General features: G+C 41.3%; 2 protein-coding genes across 5 annotated transcripts in view; one reads left to right on the top strand and one right to left on the bottom strand.

Annotated features, from left to right (window-relative positions):
• TXNDC12 (thioredoxin domain containing 12) overlaps window positions 1-3,853 on the bottom strand; it is a 32,702-nt gene extending 28,849 nt beyond the window's left edge. Inside the window, exon 1 of the mRNA XM_006149401.3 lies at window positions 3,635-3,853. Within this exon, the coding sequence (XP_006149463.1) occupies window positions 3,635-3,731 (97 nt within the window). The 5' untranslated portion in view covers window positions 3,732-3,853. The remainder of the gene's footprint in view (window positions 1-3,634) is intronic.
• Window positions 1-20,226, top strand: part of BTF3L4 (basic transcription factor 3 like 4) — a 40,884-nt gene that overhangs the window by 14,635 nt on the left and 6,023 nt on the right. The window contains exons 1-3 of one of the 4 annotated variants that reach the window (XM_006149403.3): window positions 4,016-4,034; window positions 8,196-8,262; window positions 12,730-12,843. In XM_006149403.3, the coding sequence (XP_006149465.2) occupies window positions 8,209-8,262; window positions 12,730-12,843 (168 nt within the window). In that variant the 5' untranslated portion in view covers window positions 4,016-4,034; window positions 8,196-8,208. Of the gene's footprint in view, window positions 1-4,015; window positions 4,035-5,303; window positions 5,519-5,540; window positions 5,787-8,195; window positions 8,263-12,729; window positions 12,844-20,226 lie in introns of those variants that run through there. The other 3 variants (XM_006149406.3, XM_006149405.3, XM_006149404.3) reach the window with 3 other exon arrangements.

The following is a 20,226-nucleotide window of genomic DNA, read 5'->3' as shown; positions in this document are numbered from 1 at the left end:
AAACTCCACAGGAGTTTCTGCACTGAGAGACCAAAGTGGTATAGAGGTTAAGGGCGTTGGCCTGGGATTTGTATTCCAGCTAGTCTACTTACTAGCTTTATGATTCCCGTGCTTCACTTTAGGGTCTTCATCTGTGACATGGGGATGATGATAAAAATATTTACCCGGGGGCCAGCAAATGGCATAATGATTACATTGCTGGACTCCCACATGGTCAACCACAGTTTGAGTCCTGGACATGGGGGCTTAAAAATCAGCCAGGTGCGTATGCATGAGAGCCCAGGATCCCAGAAAGAGAATTGAGGAGAAGGGAATCACCCCTGGGGGGTGATTTCTCACTTTCCCTCTCACTATCTCACTGTCTCTGTCTCTCTCTCCAGCAAGCACATATGCCCTATGGCAAAAAGTTTTTGATTATAGGGACCAGCATATATAATCTACATTATAGGGTTACTATGAGGATTTAACTAGCTAATACAGGAACATGCACAGAATAGTGCCTGGAAGACAGTACAAATATAGTAAATATTAGTCATTACATTTCTCCCATGGGTGATGTATTCCAAATTTTTTGCCCATGGAGAATAATAAAATTACTTTAGAACTCTAGAACATTAGAGTTAGAAGGGCTCTTGGAACCATTTCTAGTCCAACTCTTATTTAATAACTGGCCTCTAGGGAAGACCCGAGTTGGTGAAATGTCCTGACCAAAATTAAAACACAGGCCTCCTAATTCCTGTCTAGTGCTCACTCCTCATTACTGTGCTTATTTTTCTTAATGAAATAGTATAGACCATTCAGTTTCTCTTATAACCACCAGGCCATCTGCTGAAAAGTGCCAGGGCTACTTAAGCATCTGCAAAGAAATAAAAAACATCAAGATTTTTAGGAACCACTGCCTCAGGTAGCATTTTTTGGGAGGTGGGATGAGTAGGGAAAAAAATCAATTTCCCAAGAATTCATATGTAAGAGATACATAAACGTTTAAAATATTAATACAGGAATTAAATAGTCCTCCACGGGGGGGAATGATACCAACTAACATTTGGCGAATACTTTCTAAGTGTGTGACATGGTATTGACTTTTTTCATTGAATCCTCACAACCCACCCCCTTGCTCTAAGTTGCCCTTCTATGTTTTTCCTGCTCAGAGTACATATCATCCCACGACATAACTACCTGCTTACTTTTCTTGATATCTCACCAGACAGTTAAGCTGAAATAGCAAAGAGATCACAATGATCATTCATCTCTCCTTTCAGCAAATATTCTTGAGAACGAACAAGACAGAAATGCTCCTGGCTCACTGTGGCAGACAATACTTACCAAAGATGGTGGCAACAATATTTCTGATTCCACATGCCCTTCTTACAGTGTGACCTCAACATTCCTCCCAATCCAGGGTCAAGGTGAGGGTGTTAACACCATTTCCCCTTGAACCTGCTCCTACAGAGGACACTGGGTGTGATGCTGTAGCTTGTCACACTAGCTGGCAAAACTGCCATGCATTTTGATGTTGCTCTATGGCACTCAACTTGGTATCCTGCTGCCATATATGAGGAAACCCACGCTAGCCAGTACGGAAAGACCACATGGAGAAGTAACCGGCTAGGCTCTGGACATCATGAAACAGACACAAACCTTCCCCACTGTACCTTCTTTGAATTCTTTTTTTTTAGAGGTTTTTGCTATAGGGCACGTGCGCTCGCCAGAAAGAGAGAGAGAGAGACAGAAAGCGAGAAATCACCCCCCGAGGCGATGGCCACCCTGCAATCCCTTCTCCTCCATTCTCCTCTCAGGATCTTGGGCATGCACGCACACGCACCTAGCGTGAGTTTAAGCCACTGGGTCCAGGACTTGAACCACAGTCAACTACATGGGAGTCCAGCGACATAGCCATTAATGTTAACTGCTGGTCTCCCTTTGAATTCTTGACCCCAGAATCACAAGCATAAGAAAATGGTTTCTTGACACCACTAAATTTTGGAGTGGTTATTACACAGGGATGGTAACTGGAACAACCAGAGTTTAATGTCTAACAAAAGATAAAGATACCAAATATATAACTCTAAGGCATTGCCTATACCTAACACAGTAACTAGAAAAGTAAATTATTTGCTGAGTATCTGAACATTTTGCAGTTATTATTATGCTCTAAAGAACTAGGACTTTGAGAGTTCAAGCAACTTGCCTGAGGTTACTCAGGGGGTCAATGGCAGAACAAATTAAAACTCAGATCTAAACCCACATCCTAACATCATACTCTTCTGTCTTCCCCGGTACTTACGATTTTAGTGTAAATACACAGTAGCCTGTTTTAAAATGGGATTCCCAGTATTTAAACATTCTGGACTAATAATAATTCATTGTGCAATTTCATTGAGATGGAAACCCACATATCACATTCTCAGAAAAGCTTTCCCTGACTTTCCAAACTCAAGTAATACCAGCTCCCTCATCTTCCCCAGGCCCTCTACCTCCTACTCCATTATAGTTTCATTTTCCTCCCTGCGCTTATCCCTAGCTGAAATAGTCTTTTATATTAACTTATTCATGAGTCTACTGTTTGTCTGACTTGAATACAAGCTCCTTAAGAGCAGGAACAATTTCTGTCCTGTTCACGGCTATATCGTTAGTGCCTATGGCAGTGCGTGAAATATGGCTGGTGAATTAATCAAAATTATTTACTGAATGAAGCAGTGATTGCATTCAGACGCACTGCATGTCCACTCGATCTCATTATCCACCAAGAAATATGCACACTGGAAAGACAAGATAAAACAGAAACAGCAGAGTTGCAGCAGGATCATTCTACTTAGTAAGATCAGTACAAAAAAATGGAAGGAGGTTTGGGTACATGATACAACTCACTCACTTAGAAAAGCAAAGCATAAACCCTTAGTTGACAGTCATCCTTGCTTCAACCAAGAGTGAGCTGCTGAGGAAGATACTAAAGCTTAGAATGAAGATGTAGGTAATAGGACGGAGTAGGTGGTCACAACTCCTAACTTCCATTCATAACCACTGGTCTCAGCTTTAAAAATAAATAAATATAAATAAATCAGTTTTTCAGACACACTGACCCATGCCAAGGACAACTGCGGGTGACCCTCTAACAGCAGACCTTCTACCCATCACATGGCCTTTTCTTATAAACCAGACTGATCTTCCTGAGACAGAAGTGCTGTCTCCCTAGGGTAAGGAGAGGGTAATAGCCTAGCTCTTCAGAGAAGAGGGAGGAGAGAAATCCTGAGACCCTTGGCAGGGGTCTCTGCATATGCAGCTCAAGGCCCTATTTCTCCCAGGAGGGAAGGTGACAGCTCCTGAGGACTCCCAAGTGAGAGGCACTATGCTGGGCTTTCAAACATGCTTTTCTCAATTTGGGGCCAATCCTTTCCCCAACCCAAGAATTTAGAGAGGCCTCAAGTACAAGTTCCCCGTCTTAACATTTCCCAGACTTGCTACTCCCTACCCTATGAATTTTTCAAACTCCGGAAGCGGTTAGGGAAGATAAAAAGAAATCTGGCGGGGACTAAGAGATAGAACGGGAAGAGAACAATGTTAAGGCAAGAAGAGAGTTATACTTGGTTGGTGCCCGGGATCAGTAAAGATTAAGATAAGAATTTGGTCTGACCCTTTCCAAGCCCAGTATGTCCATCAGAAGAGGTGACGAGGAGCAGGAAACTGATGCCCAGCAAACAGGTGGCCACGAGACGAGGCCGCATCTCCATGGTGGTTGGCGCGCGAGGCCACGGAGCTGAACGAACGCACAGCCAGAGATCTAGCAGAAGATCCGCGCTGCTCACCAGCGCGGCTCAGCCCAACCCCTCGCAGATTTTTTTTTTTTTTTTTTTTTCCTCCAAACTCTGAAGGAAGTGATGTTAGACGGATGTGGGTGGTGCCGCCAAGGTCCGGTTTAGGATGGAGTGAGTTTAAAGGTGCAGATCACGTAGAAGGGTGCGTGAGTTGCATTCGATGGTAAATTGCTTTCCGCGGGTTCTGCACGTCCAGGTCCGAGAAGCCAGTAGTAAAAGGTGGGCCTATATGATAGAGGTTGTGAGGGAAGGTTCGGGGGAACCGTTGCTGGTTACGTCCGCCAGCCACTCTGGCCCCTCCCCCCAAGAACCTCTGCACTTGATATTCAAAACACAATATTATTGATCGGTGAGGTCAGGCGCTCCCCCCTCAGCAAATAAAATAGGATAATTGGGTTTCATTGTTTTGTTTCTGCTCAAGTCTCTGAGGAGACTTAGCAAACCTGTTCTGCAATGCCTGGTCTCATGCCTTACAGGCATGCTCCTTCCTACTGGAGAAGCGCTGGACCTTATTTTGCCCTATAGTTGCAAACCTTCCAGTCAGAGATGATGCAACTAACTGATGTAAGCTCCGAGAAAACCGAACTTGGGTCCTTAAATTGCAAAACTGACCTAGGGGACCAGGACATGAGTCACTGCAGGCATTTGAAGTGTAAAGCTTCTGTTGAAATATTTATTTTTGTTGTGAGTTGAATATTCTAAATTTTCCTTCTCTGTTGCATAACAGGTCACAATTTCCCTTCTTTCCTCCTGGTACTAGTTGAGTCCCCAAAGCACGTTCTTAACACACAGTAAAGAGATCAGAACAGGGGCCAGCATGTAGCACGGTGGTTGAGGGCGCTTGACTCTCACGTGTCAACCGCAGTTCGAGTCCTGGACCTAGCGGCTTGCTTTCTCACTTTCCCTCTCTCACGCTGTCCCTCTCTGATCACATTAAAAATAAACAAATAAAGTTAAATAAGATAATTCTTTTTAAAAAATCAGAACAAAAGATCACACCCAAACAAAAACACGCACAGCCCGTTTATTAGATTACCTACAAATCTTAAGCACGGACACAATAGAATGGTCCAGAGACTACAAGCTCCAGGATGCAGCGCGGCTGCCTGCACCTGCCACCAATAGGAATCCTGCGGTGCGCAGAGCAGGCTGGGCTTTGTAGTTCGGGGTGCACTCCGGAGATAGGCCGTCCTGGCGAAGGAGAGGCGGGGCCGGCTGGGTCACGTGGGCCCCGCTCCCGCCGCCGCGGTCGTCTTTCTCTGTCTCCGCTGAGGCAGCCATCTTGTTCTTTCCGCGTGCTGGTGTTGGAGGACCCTCCCTGCCACAGGTGAGACCCCCGGCGGTCCCGCCACTCCACGGCCATAGGCCTCTGCGCACGGTCTCCCCCCGCCCTCTTCTGCCAACACCCACCAACCACTCAGGCTGCCAATTCCACCATGGCTCGGCGAGTGGGGGCGGAGGCTGCTGGCTTGGCGTGTGGGTTACCCGCGGTGCAGCTGGGGGTCGGCACCTGAGGGAAGGTCCCCAGCACCACCAGCTCCTGTGGGGGCCAGCGGGCCTGCGCGGTGGCCGCCGAGATCCAGTCCCAGGGGACGGTGAACTCCCGCGCCCCGTCCCACAGCCACAGTGCCGGGAGCGCTGGGCTCCGAGCAGCCCGTCCGTTGTCATCGCATTTGCGCCTCCGGGCTACAGACGGGAGTGAGGTTAGCACTCCCCGCCCGGACCTCTGCCGCCCCCGGCGCCGCGCTCGCCACCTCGCCGTGGCCGCGTTTGTTTACAAGTCTCCCGTTTCAGACGTTGCCTTGCACATCTTTATAGCCCGGCCCCGTGTCCGATGAGTGACCGGCAGGCACCGTGTTTGTTACACAGCTAGTGAATGGCGGTTTCAACTTCCCTTCCCACGTTCTTTCACTACACTGTAGCCAGCCTCTCGGAGTGGTAACCGTAGTTACCAGTTATTGAGGATCTTCGGTGAGCCATACCTTGTGTCTGATGATCTAACTTTTCCCTGTGAAGCATGTGGTGTTACACCTTTCCTAATGCAGGGGCAACACAGGTTCAGAGACGGAAAATAGCTTTCTGAAGCCTGGAGTGATAAAACCTTGGGCTGATTCCAGTCTGTGCCTCTCGTAGGGAAACCCGACGTAATAAAAAATCGGGGCTAGAGATTGAAATGATCTTTCTCTCTGTGTAAACATGTCTGTGAAAGTGCCTACCACAATGCTTGGAATTTAGGCACTCAGTAAATACTGATTAACCTCATTATCTATACTTTCTTGAATCTTTGAGGAAAGTGCTAAAAGATCATTGGATCCCTAAAGAAATCATTAATCATGTGGCTTTAGGAAGTTACTTCTTCCTTTCGGAAAAAGGGACTAGGAAGGGACTGCTCCCTTCTGGGCCCTCATTTCCTGGGAAGGAGGTAAACTGTTCTGTCGGTGTTATAATTAATACCCTGCTGCTGCCAGCAAGTTTTCCAAATGGCCTTACAGATAAGATAGGAATGATGGGTACAGTAAAGGTTGACAAACAGGGAATTAAACCAGGTGATCTGTTGAGGTCTACTCCAGATTTTAAGCTTAACATCTCTCCATGGACTGAGTCCAGTCCTCTTTTCTACTTGAATTACACACACACACACACACACACACACCCTAACTCGCTAATAGACAAAAGACCACCCTCTTACTCCCTTGCTGCCTTGAGTTTCCAATCTCCCTAAAATGCCTTTTCCCTGAGATATTCCTTGGGGATGAGAGTTCTCAGTTCTATTGTCTGGCCACTTGACATGGAATCTATTCTTTCATCAACATATTGATTTAAAGAGTTTATTTTGTTGCCCTCCCCCACACCCCCAAGCAAGTCAGGACTCTTTGTCTGGACTTTCCATCTCATTTCTTGGGGACTGTTATTTCAGAATGAGTCCCAAAGGGCTTACCCCATGACAAGTTCTAATATTTTCATTTAGCCCCTTTTTTACAAGAAATTCCTTAGACTCTTTGTTAGTTCACTATACCTTCATGGCCACATTTGTGTGAAAAGTGAATATGGGCCTTTTTCTGTGGATATTTGCATTTAGAGATTAGAATTTACATCACTGAGTCTATGGCAGAGCTAAGATCGACACACACCTAAGATTCGAAACACACTCCCTCCTCTAAAAGTATGTTTTTCGTTGCTTGAACATGTGATAGAGTACAGAGCAAATAGTGAGGAGCCATAAATTCTGAATATTATTTGTGAGCTGAACTTTAGTGTTAAAGCAGAGAAATACAGAGGTTGGTGCCAAAGTACAGTGTCAGAGTACAGAATGGTTACTAATTATATAATCTTTGATTCTCTTTTCTCCCGCTTCTCTTATCTTTTTCATGTGAGTGATGATTGTACAAGAGTTAGAGAATTAGCGAAAAAAAGTTTTGATAACAGCCTTTCCCCCTCCCTCACATCTCAGTAATGGTCTATTGATCACAGAACAAGTAAAACAAGATTTTTAAATTGGCTTTGTTTACAGAGTATCTATTGTTATGAACTTAAGAACATTGCCTTTTCTTTAGTATGACCATCACTGACCAGACTAGGATTCATGACTTCATAGTGTTCTTCAAATCTTCAAAATCAAGATTATCTTTAAAAAGCTTATAGTGAGTTTCCCTGCCTCCTCCCATGTAGTAGAAATGTTTTTGTTAAATTGTGCAGTGAAACATTTTACCCTGTATATAAGAACATCTTGAGTATGGCATCCTGTATGAGTATAAGGTATTGACTGAACTCTGGAGAGTGCTGCAGAAGCATGCAATGTCTGGAAATCTGGTTCTGTTTCCCTATTAACACAACATCTGACCTTGAACAGAGGACGTGACTACAGGCTAGACAGCCTATTGTTGAATTTCTTTGTCTGTTTTTTTTTTCCTTTTTGTTCATTTATGGTTTATAAGAAATATAAATTGTGATTCCAGAGAAGAAAATCTACCTGAAAATTTTACTAATAACATTTGGTAACAGCTCTTTGCTGTAAAAATCTTTGGAGAAAAAAACTGGCTTGCCTACAGAGATTTCCTAATTGGTTAGGTTTTACTGAATGCCAAAGAGTGAATCATGTTTTAAGGAGGGATCTTCAAATAGGTGACTGAATTCCATTCTGTTTTTCATTTACATATTTGACTCCTTCATGGTGTTATTTTAATTTTGATTTCTTAAGTATCTGGTTTATGAAGCTAGACAAGTCATTAATGTTTATTAAGCATATAGACAGTATCAATATGATCATGGTGTTGATACATACTGTAAGCTCAGTAAACCACAAAGTACTATTTGCATCAACAGCTTTTAAAAATTTTGGTAAAACAGTGACTTTAACAAATTTATTTTTCCCCCCCCTAGATTTACCAACAGCATGAATCAAGAAAAGTTAGCCAAACTTCAGGCTCAGGTCCGGATAGGGGGAAAGGTGAGTGTGGCATAAGAAAAACTGACAGGCAAATGTATGATTACCAGATAGTATCATTATTTTGGAGTTGTGGTCATTAAAAATCTAATTTTTTTTTTAATAATCAAGATCAAACCACATTCCAATTTGAAAATAGTTTGTGTAGATCTAAACTAGCTAACGCAAGGCTTTTCTTTCTGATGGTGACATAGAAATAGCCACCTTTGTTTGGATCCTAATTCTTGACACCTGCTAGTTATGTTACATGAACAAATTACCCAACTTTGTTAAGCTTTAATTTTCTTTTCTGCACAATAAAAATAATCCTAATAAGATGCTTTAATGGATCAGGGTAATATCTGTAAACCACCTAACATAGAAATTGGCAGAGTAGATGCTTAATAAATCATAGCTATTATATTGGGCTCACCTACAGGGCATACCAGATGTTAGGGTTACCTAATCATTATTGGATGTACCTACTAGTTTAAGTGGAGATGCTCAAGCTGATTGTACATTTCATTCACTACCAGATTTTCTCCCAATTCTGCCCTATTCTATGCTGGTGAATATGGACATGAGCTTTCTTATTTCGTGTACTTTAAGGCTAAGGAAGAGCTGGTTCTGTGCCCCCAAAATCTTCCCGTCAGCTGTGGTCCCAGGCTCAAAGGGAAGAATATTCTTCCCTTATCAGTGATAATACAATCTCTGCAAAAGAAAAAGGCAGAATAATAGTTACCTCAGACCTGAAGAAAGAGTAGGTAAGGCAATACTTTATGTAGCGAACCCCACTGTATCATTTACATTGAGGGTAACCACAGCTCAGTGGATGGGAACCAGAGGGGAAGAGAAGTAACTAGTACTTTCTCCTTTCACAGTGATACAGTAGGCATATTAACACATTCATGTAACCACAGCAGTCACATTGTAGCATTAAATGCAGTATAAAGTACCAATGCAAAAACTAGGGATATTTAAGAGCAGTAGAATATACCTGGAGCTTGATTATATATTTTAAACAGGTGGTTTTATCTAGATACTGTTTATTGAGCTCTCCATACAGCTCAGCTTGGAAGAGAGACATGATCACAATTACAACGCAGAAGAATTGAGTGTTTTAATGAAGTACAAGATACTCTTGCCTAGAAGAGACAAGTTAACACTGAACTGGGATTTAAAGGATAAACAAGACTTTATCACTAGGCAGACAAGTAAAAGGGTTCATGGGAGGTAGGGTGAAACAGGAATCATTATTCCCACACATGCAAAAACATATAATGGAATGACTTGCTTTAGTTTGAATGCAGGGAGAGTTTAGAGTTAGTGTGTTTATTTATTCATTTAAGAATTGTTTATTTAATTTTATTTACTCATTTATTTTAATTTGACCAAAGAAAGACACACACACAGTGAGAGAGAGAGGGAAACCGTAAAAGCCAGCCACCAGGCCCAGGACTCGAACCGTGGTCGGCCATGTGTGAGTGTCCAGCACCTTAACCACTACACCACCTGCTGATCTTCAGAGTTTAAGAGTTTATAATGAATAGACAATCACAGGAAATGAAATGACTAGGTAGTTTGGGGTTTCCACTGTAGTTTTATATGCTATACTTAGGAGTTGGAGATTTTATTCTATAGTTACTGAACAACTATTTAAGGATTTTAAGAAGGAAATGACAACCGTTTTAGAAAAACTTGCTGGCAATGTGGAAAATAGGATGAAATAGAAGTTTGGTATAGAGGAGAACAGTGAAGGGGCTATTGCTATAGTATGTGGGGCACAAATTCAGGAGTTAGAATGGTATGACTTAATGATTGATGGGATATGGGGGATAAAGGGCAGAAAGAAGATTCAGGATTACCCCTCAGACTTTGGGTTTTAGAGATTGGTTTTATGGTGATGCCATCAACTATGAGACTTAGGAAATAAAGGAAGACTAGATTGGTGGACTGATAAGGTTTTAGACATAGTATTTAAAGTGTCTGATGTTCGTTTGAGTTGAGGTATCCAGCAAGCAATTGATCTATTCCTGAATCAGGAAATACTCTCAAATAAATGACCATCTGGGAAAATAGTCCTTCAGCAACTGGGTATTGTCACAACCTGTGCTGCTAGAGCTCTCTTCCATTCGCACCAGAGCTACTGAGACAAGCTCCTGCCTCCCTCCATAAAGGCTGATTTGATTCTTTGAGTATTATTAGGAACTCTAAGAAATTAAAACCATTTCTTTCCCCTTATTCGTGGTTTTAGAAAGATTTAACTCTCAAGATTTAGGCTGCTTTTGGTAATGTTTCAGCTCTGGTTTAGGTTACAGATGACCCAAGAATTTAATCTATTATTTTGATTTTTTTTTTTTTTATTATTCAAAATGTATTTAGAGATTCAGGACCAGCAGATGGAGTACTGGCTATGTTGCTGGACTCCCATGTATTCAACCACGGTTCAAGTCCCAGACCTGGTGGCTTAAACTCACTCTGGGTGCATGTGTGTGCATGTGCCCGAGAGGAAAATGGAGGAGAAGGGATTGCGGCATGGCCATCCATCCTCGGGGGTGATTTCTCACTTTCTGTCTCTCTGTCTCTGTCTTTCTTGGGATTGCATGTGCTCTATAGCAAAAACCTCTAGAAAAATGTATGTAGAGTTTCAAAATAACAATTTAGAAATGAACTTTTAATATCTTAATAAGTAGTGGAATTTGCAACCTGTTTGCTTAGGCCAGAATTCCTTCTTTTTTTTTGAGAGTTTTTTTCTACAGGGTGCACACACTCACGAGAAGGAGACGGAAAGTGAGAAATCACTCCCATGACCATGCCACAATCCCTTCTCCTCCATTCTCCTCTTGGAATCTTGGGCATGCCTGAACACACGCCTGGCATTAGTTTAAACAACTGGGTCCGGAACTAGAACCACGGTCGACTACATGGGAGTCCAGCAATGTAGCCATTACACCAAGTGCTGGTCTCTCTCTCTCTCTTTTTTTTTTAAAAGTATTATTTTATTTAGGGGCTGGCAGGTGGCATGGTGGTTAGGGGTACTAGACTTCCACATGGCCAATCATGGTTTGAGTCGGGCCTGGAGGCTTGCTTTTTTTTCTCTCTCACTCTCACTCTGTCCCTCTCTGGTCAGATTTAAATAAATAAATAACATAATTTTTTTTTTTTTAAGAATTATTTTATTTAGCCATTTATTTATTTTAAAGAATTATGTTATGTTATTTATTTATTTAAATTTGACCAGAGAGGGACAGAATGTGAGAGAGAGAGAGAGAGGAGAGAAAGAGAGAGAAAGTGAGAAAACAAGCCGCCAGTCCAGAACTTGAACCATGGTTGCTCATGTGGAAGTCTAGTGCCCTTAACCACCACACCACCTGCTGGCCCCAAGGCAGAATTCTAAGCAACATTCTAGGTTCCTTTTTTCCTCGTATTTCACATATAATGCACCAGCAAATCATGTTGTCTCTTGTGAAAATGTGACTCCTCACCATATCCACTGCTACAACCTTCATCTCAATCCAGGTCTGCAATAGGAGCCTCCTGACCGATCTCATTAATTAGTCCATTTTCCTTCCACATAGCAACCTCTGTCATAAAAAAAGTAAGTCAGATCAAGTCAGTCTTGTGGGAAAAAACCTTTTGATGACTTCCTGTTGTAGTTAGTATAAAACCCAGTTCCTGCCTATGGTATTCTAGGCAACATAATCTGGCCTTTGCCTTTCTTCCAGATTTCATTTTCTTCCTTCCTTCCTGTTGTTTATTCTGCTGTAGCTGTACTGGCCTGCTTTTTCTCTCCAGAAAGGAAAAGTTCAATCTCATTCCATTCTGCCCAGATCACTCTTCCCCTAGTTGTGGGTCTTCAGAGAGGCCTTCCCTGGAAACTGATAAAGTAGTACTTTTCTCCCACCCACTCACTCTTATTACTGTATGCCATTTTTTGTTTTTACATAATAGCCCTTATCCTGTTAGAAATTAATCTAATTTGTGTGTTCACTGACTTTTTTCTTCTCTTGTAATATGTGCTTCTTGAAATTAGAACTTTATCCTTTGCATCATAGGAGTCTCAGAATCTAGAATACATAGTAGGTAGGCATTTTGTTCTCAATTATGTCATGATTCTCAAGGTTTTAGAGTATCTTTTGGCTTCATTCGCAAGAGGTGATAATTACTTTAAGAAAGCAATCCTTATATTGAAAGTTGTTATAAAATATACTATCAATAAATCTTTTAGTTAAAGATTATGTTTTATTAACAAACCATGTTTTAGAACATAATAAGTTGAATCAATAAAGTCTGGATATTGGATAAGAATAAGAACTGGCTAGAACTGACCTTGAAAAATCTGGGTCAGGCTGACAATCACAACTCTTATTAATCATTGCTGTTTAGTCCGTTTTTTACATGGGTCAGTTAGATTTGTGTCGTGGATAGGAAGAAATGGTTGCACTTGCTAGATGCTAGGCACATTAACACTTTTGTTTGCTTGTTTTTCAGGGTACAGCTCGCAGAAAGAAGAAGGTGGTACACAGAACAGCTACAGCTGATGACAAAAAACTTCAGAGTTCTCTAAAAAAACTGGCTGTCAATAATATAGCTGGTATTGAAGAGGTATGATCACTTTGTAAATTATTAAATTATGGGGGCACGTGTGCAAATGATTGCCTAGATTTTTTCAAATAAAAAATATTAGCTCAGAAGAATTTTTGATATTGCTACTTGGATGTCTTTGAAGGACTGTAGCTGTCAAATTTGGTTTTGGTTCTTTTCATTGCCATAAGGCACCTGCTGCACTCACCAGAAACAGTCAGGGAGAGGGAGAAAGTACCTCTCCAGTGGGGGATAGTCACATCATAATTCCTTCTCCATTTTTCTATCCTTTCAGGATTTGGAGCACACATGCACGTGTGGCGTGTGTGTTTTTAAAGCCACTGATACCAGGACTGAACTGTAAAAGGCCCTCTGGGATCCAGTTCCCTTAAGCACTAGGCCAAGGACAGTCCTTCAGTTTTATATCTTTGCCTACCTTTCTACTCTCCATCTGCTCTGCTTGCCCATCCCCACCCCCAACTAGTACTACTGACATTTGGAACTAGGCAGTTCTTTGTTATAGGAACTGGCCTGTGCATTATAGGATGTTTGCAGTGTTACTGACCTCCACCCACTAGATGCCAGTAGCACCCCTACTTCTGCCCCAGGTTGTGACAGTCAATAATGTCTCCACATATTGTGGAATGTAGGCCTGGCCCTAAGGCCTTGTAGTTAGGATTAAGGGATCCAAATCCCACGTGGCCAACCATAGTTCAGTCCTGGCCCTGGCACCCTGAAAACCATACCAGGTGTGTATGCTTATGTGCCCTAAATCCCAACAGGATAGAGAAATGTAGGAGAAGGGATTGCAGTATTACCACGCACCACTTGGGGAGTTCTTTCTCTCTTCTGTCTGGCAAATACACATACCCTCTGGCAATTAAAAAATACATAGGTGCCAGCATGTGGCATGGTAGTTAAGGTGCTAGAGTCCCACATGGCCAACCACCATTTTGAGTCCTGGACCCTATGGCTTGAAAATCACAGTGAGTGCATGTCTGTGTATACCCAAAAACCCAAGAGGAAAATGAAGAAGAAGGGACTGCAGCATGGCCATTCTCCTAGTGGGCGATTTCTCAGTTTCACTCTGTCTCTTTCTGGTAAGTGTACATATCCTATGGCAAAAACCTAAATATATATATCTATAGATTTGTTTATTCATTCATCCTTAGAAGCTAAATCGCTTTCGGTTAAGGAATATTTCCTTAGAGATGGAGGGACCAGCAGGTGGTGTGGTTAAGGTGCTGGACACTCCCACATGGCTGATCATGGTTCAAGTCCCAGACCTGGTGGCTTGCTTTCTCTCTCTCTCTCTCTCTCTCTTTGTGTCTCTCTCTAGTCAAATTGAAATAAAATGAATGAATAAATAAAATTAAATAAATCATTCTTTTAAAAAGAAAGAGAGGTGGGGGAATTTATACCTTCCTTATAGTTTAGAATTAACTATGTAATATCCCTAAGGGTATATTTGTCTAAATGTTTTTCTTCAGATTTGGAAAGTTTAATGGCTCTTATAATTAGTAGAACTTTTAGTGGAGGGCCCAGCAAGTGTCATGGTGGTTAAGGCACTGGACTCCCACATGGCCAACTATGGTTTGAGTCCCAGACCTGTCAGCTTACTTTCTTACTTTCCCTCTCTGTGTGTGTCCAGTGAGTGTACCTACCCTGTAGCAAATTGAAAAATAATAATAATGATAAATAAAATTAAATAAAAATAATTCTTTAAAAAAAAAAAAAACTTAGGGACTGGCAGGTGACTTGGTGATTAAGGTGCTAGACTCCCACATGGCTGACTCTGGTTTGAGTCCTAGACCTGGCAGCTTGCTTTCTCACTCAATCTTTCTCCCTGGTCAAACTAAAAATAATAACAACAAATAAAATAATTTTTAAAAAATCCTTTTAGTGGAGGGATAGCATTAACTTTATAAATGTTTTACAATGAAGTGAGGAATCAGAAAACAGACAAACCTATATTGCTGTGAAGTCATGGTATTGTTTTACTTGAAATTTTTATAATAAAGAGCATGATGATAGTCAGAACTTACTGAACACCTACTATAACAAGCATTTTGCTAAGGACTTACTAAATAGTGGTGCATAGATATAATCCATGATTTCTGTACTTTGTAGCTTACACTCTAGTAGGGAAACTTAATGGGACAACTAGACAAATACATATGTGTTATCTGATTTCTTCTTCACAATATCTCTTCAAGTTGACTGTTTCTTGATTATAGTCTTGTATACCCTGTATCCTGCCATATATCTTGTGTTATTAAGTACATACCATGCAGAATTCATTATTTACAGCATTACAATAAAAGATGTCCTCATCAGTATTTCCAAGGACACTGCTGTTTCTCCTTTTTGAAGTCTTAATGTAGGCATTATTTATTCCCAGAATCCTACTTTGTAGTGACCACATGACTTTTGTACAAACAAGGGTTAGGTGCCTTTTCTATGTGCCTCCACAATACCCAGAATTTATTTTTATTATAGCGCTTAATACCATTGTGGATTATTTTTTGTTGACACTGCTATGGAATTCTAATTTTTGAAAAGTCATAGCACCCAAAACATCACACAGGAAATTAATGGTATATAATAGGCACATGTATACTCTTTTTTTTTTGGTGACGTTTTCACTATAGGGCGTGTGCGCTCGCCAGAAAGACAGAGACAGAAAGCGAGAAATCACCCCCCAGGGGGGATGACCATGCCACAATCCCTTCTCCATTCTCCTCTCAGGATCTTGGGCACGCATGCACACGCGCCCGGCGTGAGTTTAAGCCACCGGGTCCGGGACTAGAACAATGGTAGACTACATGGGAGTCCAGTGATGTAGCCATTACACCAACTGCTGGTCCCTAAATTTTTTTTTTAAGAATTATTTTATTTTACTTTATTTAATTGTTTTAATTTGACCAGAGAGAAAGAGAGAAAATGATAAAAAGCAAGCTGCCAGGTCCAGGACTTGAACCTGGATCGGCCATGTGGGAGTCCAGTGCCATTAACCACCACACCATCTGCCGGCCCCTAAAATATTTTTGTTTAGCCAGCAGGGGGTCTAGTGGTTAAGGTGCTGTACTCCCATGTCGTCAACCGCAGTTTGAGTCCTGGACCCAGTGATTTTGCTTTCTTTTGCCTCTTTCTCTCTGTTATTCTCTAGTGAATTCAAATAATAATAACAATAATAAATAAAATTAAATAAAATAATTCTTTCTAAAAAAGAGAAAGAAATGTCAACTCTGATTCACATTCCTTAATTGTTCAAATTGCTTCATAGAATTTTACTGTTATATTCAAAGGACAACTTCTGCCTTAATAAAATTCTGCCTCTATGAAGCTTTCTTATCTTTCCAGGTATAATGAATCAACCTTTCATTCTTCCAATGTTTTTAGCTTAAGTTTACCATCTCATGTTGTGGTATATAATGGTTACTTATTAACCAAGTAGTCTGCTTTCAGTAGATTAGAGTCATAACAGCAGGAACCATATTTATTCATTGTTTATAGTCTATAGCAAGCTGGCGCCCATTATGAGTTTGCTTGCGGCCAGTTAAATGTAAGATTCTAGGTAGAATTGTTTTGCAATAAATCGGCCACAGGAACTGCAGTTTGGGAGAAAGCTTGGGGCTGGGGATATAAATTTTGTAGTTGTACATGTAAGTTTTGTTTTTTTGCCATAGGGCATATGTGCCTGGCAGAGAGACAGAGAAAGTGAAAATGAGAGAAGTTATCCCTTGGGGGTTTGTACATGCCGCATTTTCTTCTCCATTCTCCCCTCGTGACATGTGTCTGGTGTGATTTTTAAGTTGCTTGGTCTAGGAATTGAACTGGGGTCAGCCGTGTGAGAGGCCAGTGCCTTAACCACCATGCCACCTGCTGGCTCCTGTACACATAAGTTTTACTGTTTATATATTTCTCTTTCTGTTTCTTATTTTTCCTGAACCAGATGTGCCAAATGAAGACCTAAAGTTATTAGTTGATTCTTCCTACAGTTCCATTTTCCTCCAGCTAGAGTCTCAGGTGCTGAGAGGTAGGCAGTTCTGAGTAAAAGAGAGCAAAGAAGAAGAGCATCCTTACTTTCTCTCTCTTTTTTTTTTTTTTTGGAGAGATTTTTGCTATAGGAGCGCGTGCGTTTGCCAGACAGAGAGAGACATAGAGACAGAAAGTGAGAAATCACCCCCCAGGGGGGATGGTCACGCCACAATCCCTTCTCCTCCATTCTCCTCTCGGGATCTTGGGCACACATGCACACGCGCCCGGCATGAGTTTTAAGCCACCGGGTCCAGGACGTGAACTGTGGTCAACTATGTGGGAGTCCAGCGACATAGCCATTACCCTAACTGCTGGTTCCCCTTACTTTCTCTCTTAAGGTCCTGTTCTTTTGCATTTTTGTTTTGTTTACTACTGGTTTTTTGGTGTTTTGTTTTTTTTTTGTTTTTTTGTTTTGTTTTTCAGAGAGATTTTTGCTATAGGGTGCATTGCTCGTTGAAGACACAAAGAGGGACAGGAAACACCCCCCCTGGGGGAATGGCCATGCCACAATCCCTTCAAATCCATTCTCCTTTTGGGATTTCTGGGCACGCATGTACATGTGCCTGGCATAAGACCTAAGCTATTAGATCCAGGACTCAAACTGATTTGCTATATGGGAGTCCAGTGCCTTAATCACCATGCCACTTGTTGGCCCTTATTACTGTTTTTATTGTACTAAAATATATTTAACACAAAATTTGCCATTTCATTTTAACCTTTTCTATTTTTTTAAATTTTGCTAGAGAATATGTGCATTCACTAAAGAAAAACAGAAACAGAGGAGGAGAAAGCACCTCTATGGGGACTGATTGTGCCATAATGCCATCTCCTCTATCTTTCCCTCCTTTTAGGATTTTGGACACATGCACACATACCCAGTATGCTTTTCAAATCACTAGGCCCAGGGCTTAAATGGTATAACCAGCTATCTGAGATCCAGCTCATGTAACCACCAGGCCTTACTCTGGCTGGCCCTACTGTGGGCAATTTAACTTTTAGTATTTTATTTTCTATATTCTAAAACTAACTGAACTCTTTGCCCCTTTCTGGGCCTTTTGTTTTTAGATTTTTATTCCTTTCTTCCATCAGTGAGAGATAGAGACAGGCACCCCCAACGGAGTTTTCATGCCATGATCTACTGCCAGCCTCAGCCAGCCTGTATTACAAGCATGCACAAGAGGACCTGGGGATGCAATCCTGGCACCTTCTAGTACCACAGAGCATTGCATTATTGCTGTGCCACCAGCTGGCTTTCTGTCTAGGCCTTTCTGTCCACGAAACTACATCTTTTATTCCACACCATTTAGAACTACCATGAATAAGTTTTATTCCTATTTTACAACCTGAGATGGAATTTATCCTGTTTTGTTGTTCTGTTGTTGTTGTTGTTTTAAAGGACTATTTATTTATTTATTTAATTCCATTTGTTATTTGTTAATTTGACCAGAGAGAGAAAGGGAAAAGGACAAAGCAAGCCACCAGGTCTGGTACTCAAACTGGTTGGCCACGTCGAAATCCAGTGCCTTTAACCACCACACCACCTGCCAGCCCCATCCTACTTTTTTCAGTAAACTCAAACTTAACATATTTCAAACTAGAAAGACCTGTAAAACATAACATTTAGCCTTTGGAAGTAACACCTGGACAGAAGGAATATTCATGAATTTGTTTATTGTTTTTGGCCTTGTGTCAGCATCCTACTTATGTTGTTGCCAGTAGGATATACACTTGTCCTTTCTTGTACCTAGGGGATTGGTTCCTGGATCCCTCTTGGATACTAAAATCCATGGATGCTCAAGTCCCTTATATTGAATCATCAGAAAAGTCAGAGAAAAATATGTCATGACTTTTCCAATGACACAATATAAAAGGGCATGCTATTTGCATGCATATACTCTTATGCACTTTAAATCATCTTTAGAGTACTTATAATATCTTTTTCAGTGCCTACACCTCACTGCATTTGTGTGGATTTAGTATAGCATTTGGCACATAGCAAATTCAAGTTTTACATTTTGAAAGTCTTTGGAATTTTTTCCCCAAACATTTGCTGTCTATGGCTGGTTCGGTCCAGGGATAAAGAATCTATCAAGGGACCAGCAGATGGCATATTGGTTACATTGCTGGACTCCCATGTAGTCAATCACAGTCTGAATCTCAGACCCGATGGCTTGAAATTCATGCCAGGTGTGTGCACCCAAGATACCGAGAGGAGCATGGAAGAGAAGAGATTATGGTGTGACCATTACCCCTGGGGGGTGACTTCTTGCTTCTCTCTTGCTTCTCTCTTGCTTCTCTCTCTCTCTCTCTCTCTCTCTCTCTGGCACACATGCCTTATAGGAAAAAAAATTGTCAATACAGAGGCCTGACTATACATTATTTGTATATTTGTGCTGTTTTTTCTTTTGTAGTCTTCATTTGGCCTATATTCTGAAATATGTAATTCTCTGGCAAGTTTTCATGTAGCCACAGAATTTAATTCTTTTTAATAATTTTTATTCATTTACTTAAATTTGCCATAGGTCACATGTGTTTATCAGAGAAAGAGAGAAAGAAGGTAGGAAAGCAACCCAACAGGTCTGGAACTTGAACTGCAAGCCAGCACTTTAACAACCATGCCACGAGCTGGCCCCCAGAATTTAATTTTTTATTTTAAGAGATTTTTGCTATAGGGCACTTACACTTGCTGGAGAGACAGAGAGAAGGAGAGACAGATAAATCACCCTCTGCTGGGGCAGGGGATGGCCATGCCGCAATCCCTTCTCCATTCTCGGGATTTGGGGCACTCAAGCACATGCACTTGGCATGAATTGAGAACTACTGGGTCTGGGACTTGAACCGTGGTCGACTATATGGGAGTCCAGCAGCATAACCATTACACCATCTGCTGGTCCCCAGAATTGAATTTTTATAGGCAAATAAATGTTTTGAGCATGCAAATGACATAGTAGAAAGGAAACTAAGCAGTAGTTTGGGAAACCCAGGTTCAAGTCCTTGGTTTGAACTTAACCATTTGTCCTTGGGTATATTGCTTACCCAAGAGCTCTTATCTTCCTTATTTATCCAGTATAAAGGATTTGAATTGAAAGACCTCTGAGTTCAACAGATATGTATTAGAATGTTTTGGAACAATATTGATTTCAAATCTCTTGTGACTTTAATGCCTATAATCAAAAATGCTTCATTTTGATTTTTTTAAAGAATTATTTAATTTTGTTATTTGAGACTTTGCATGTGGAGGTATTATAGAAATATTTTATGCAACAATGTAGTTTGGTCTTGGTTTGGAAACTATAGTCTTACCGCTTTTTTTTTTTTTTTTTTTTTGGGGGGTTTTTTCTAAAGGGGGGGTGTCCTCGCCCA

The sequence above is a fragment of the Tupaia chinensis genome, unplaced genomic scaffold (genome assembly GCF_000334495.1).
Source record: "Tupaia chinensis unplaced genomic scaffold, TupChi_1.0 Scaffold000259_1, whole genome shotgun sequence".
Classification (NCBI taxonomy): Eukaryota; Metazoa; Chordata; class Mammalia; order Scandentia; family Tupaiidae; genus Tupaia; species Tupaia belangeri.
Note: the sequence above shows the minus strand (reverse complement) of the source record. Positions and strands in the feature narration are given on the sequence as shown.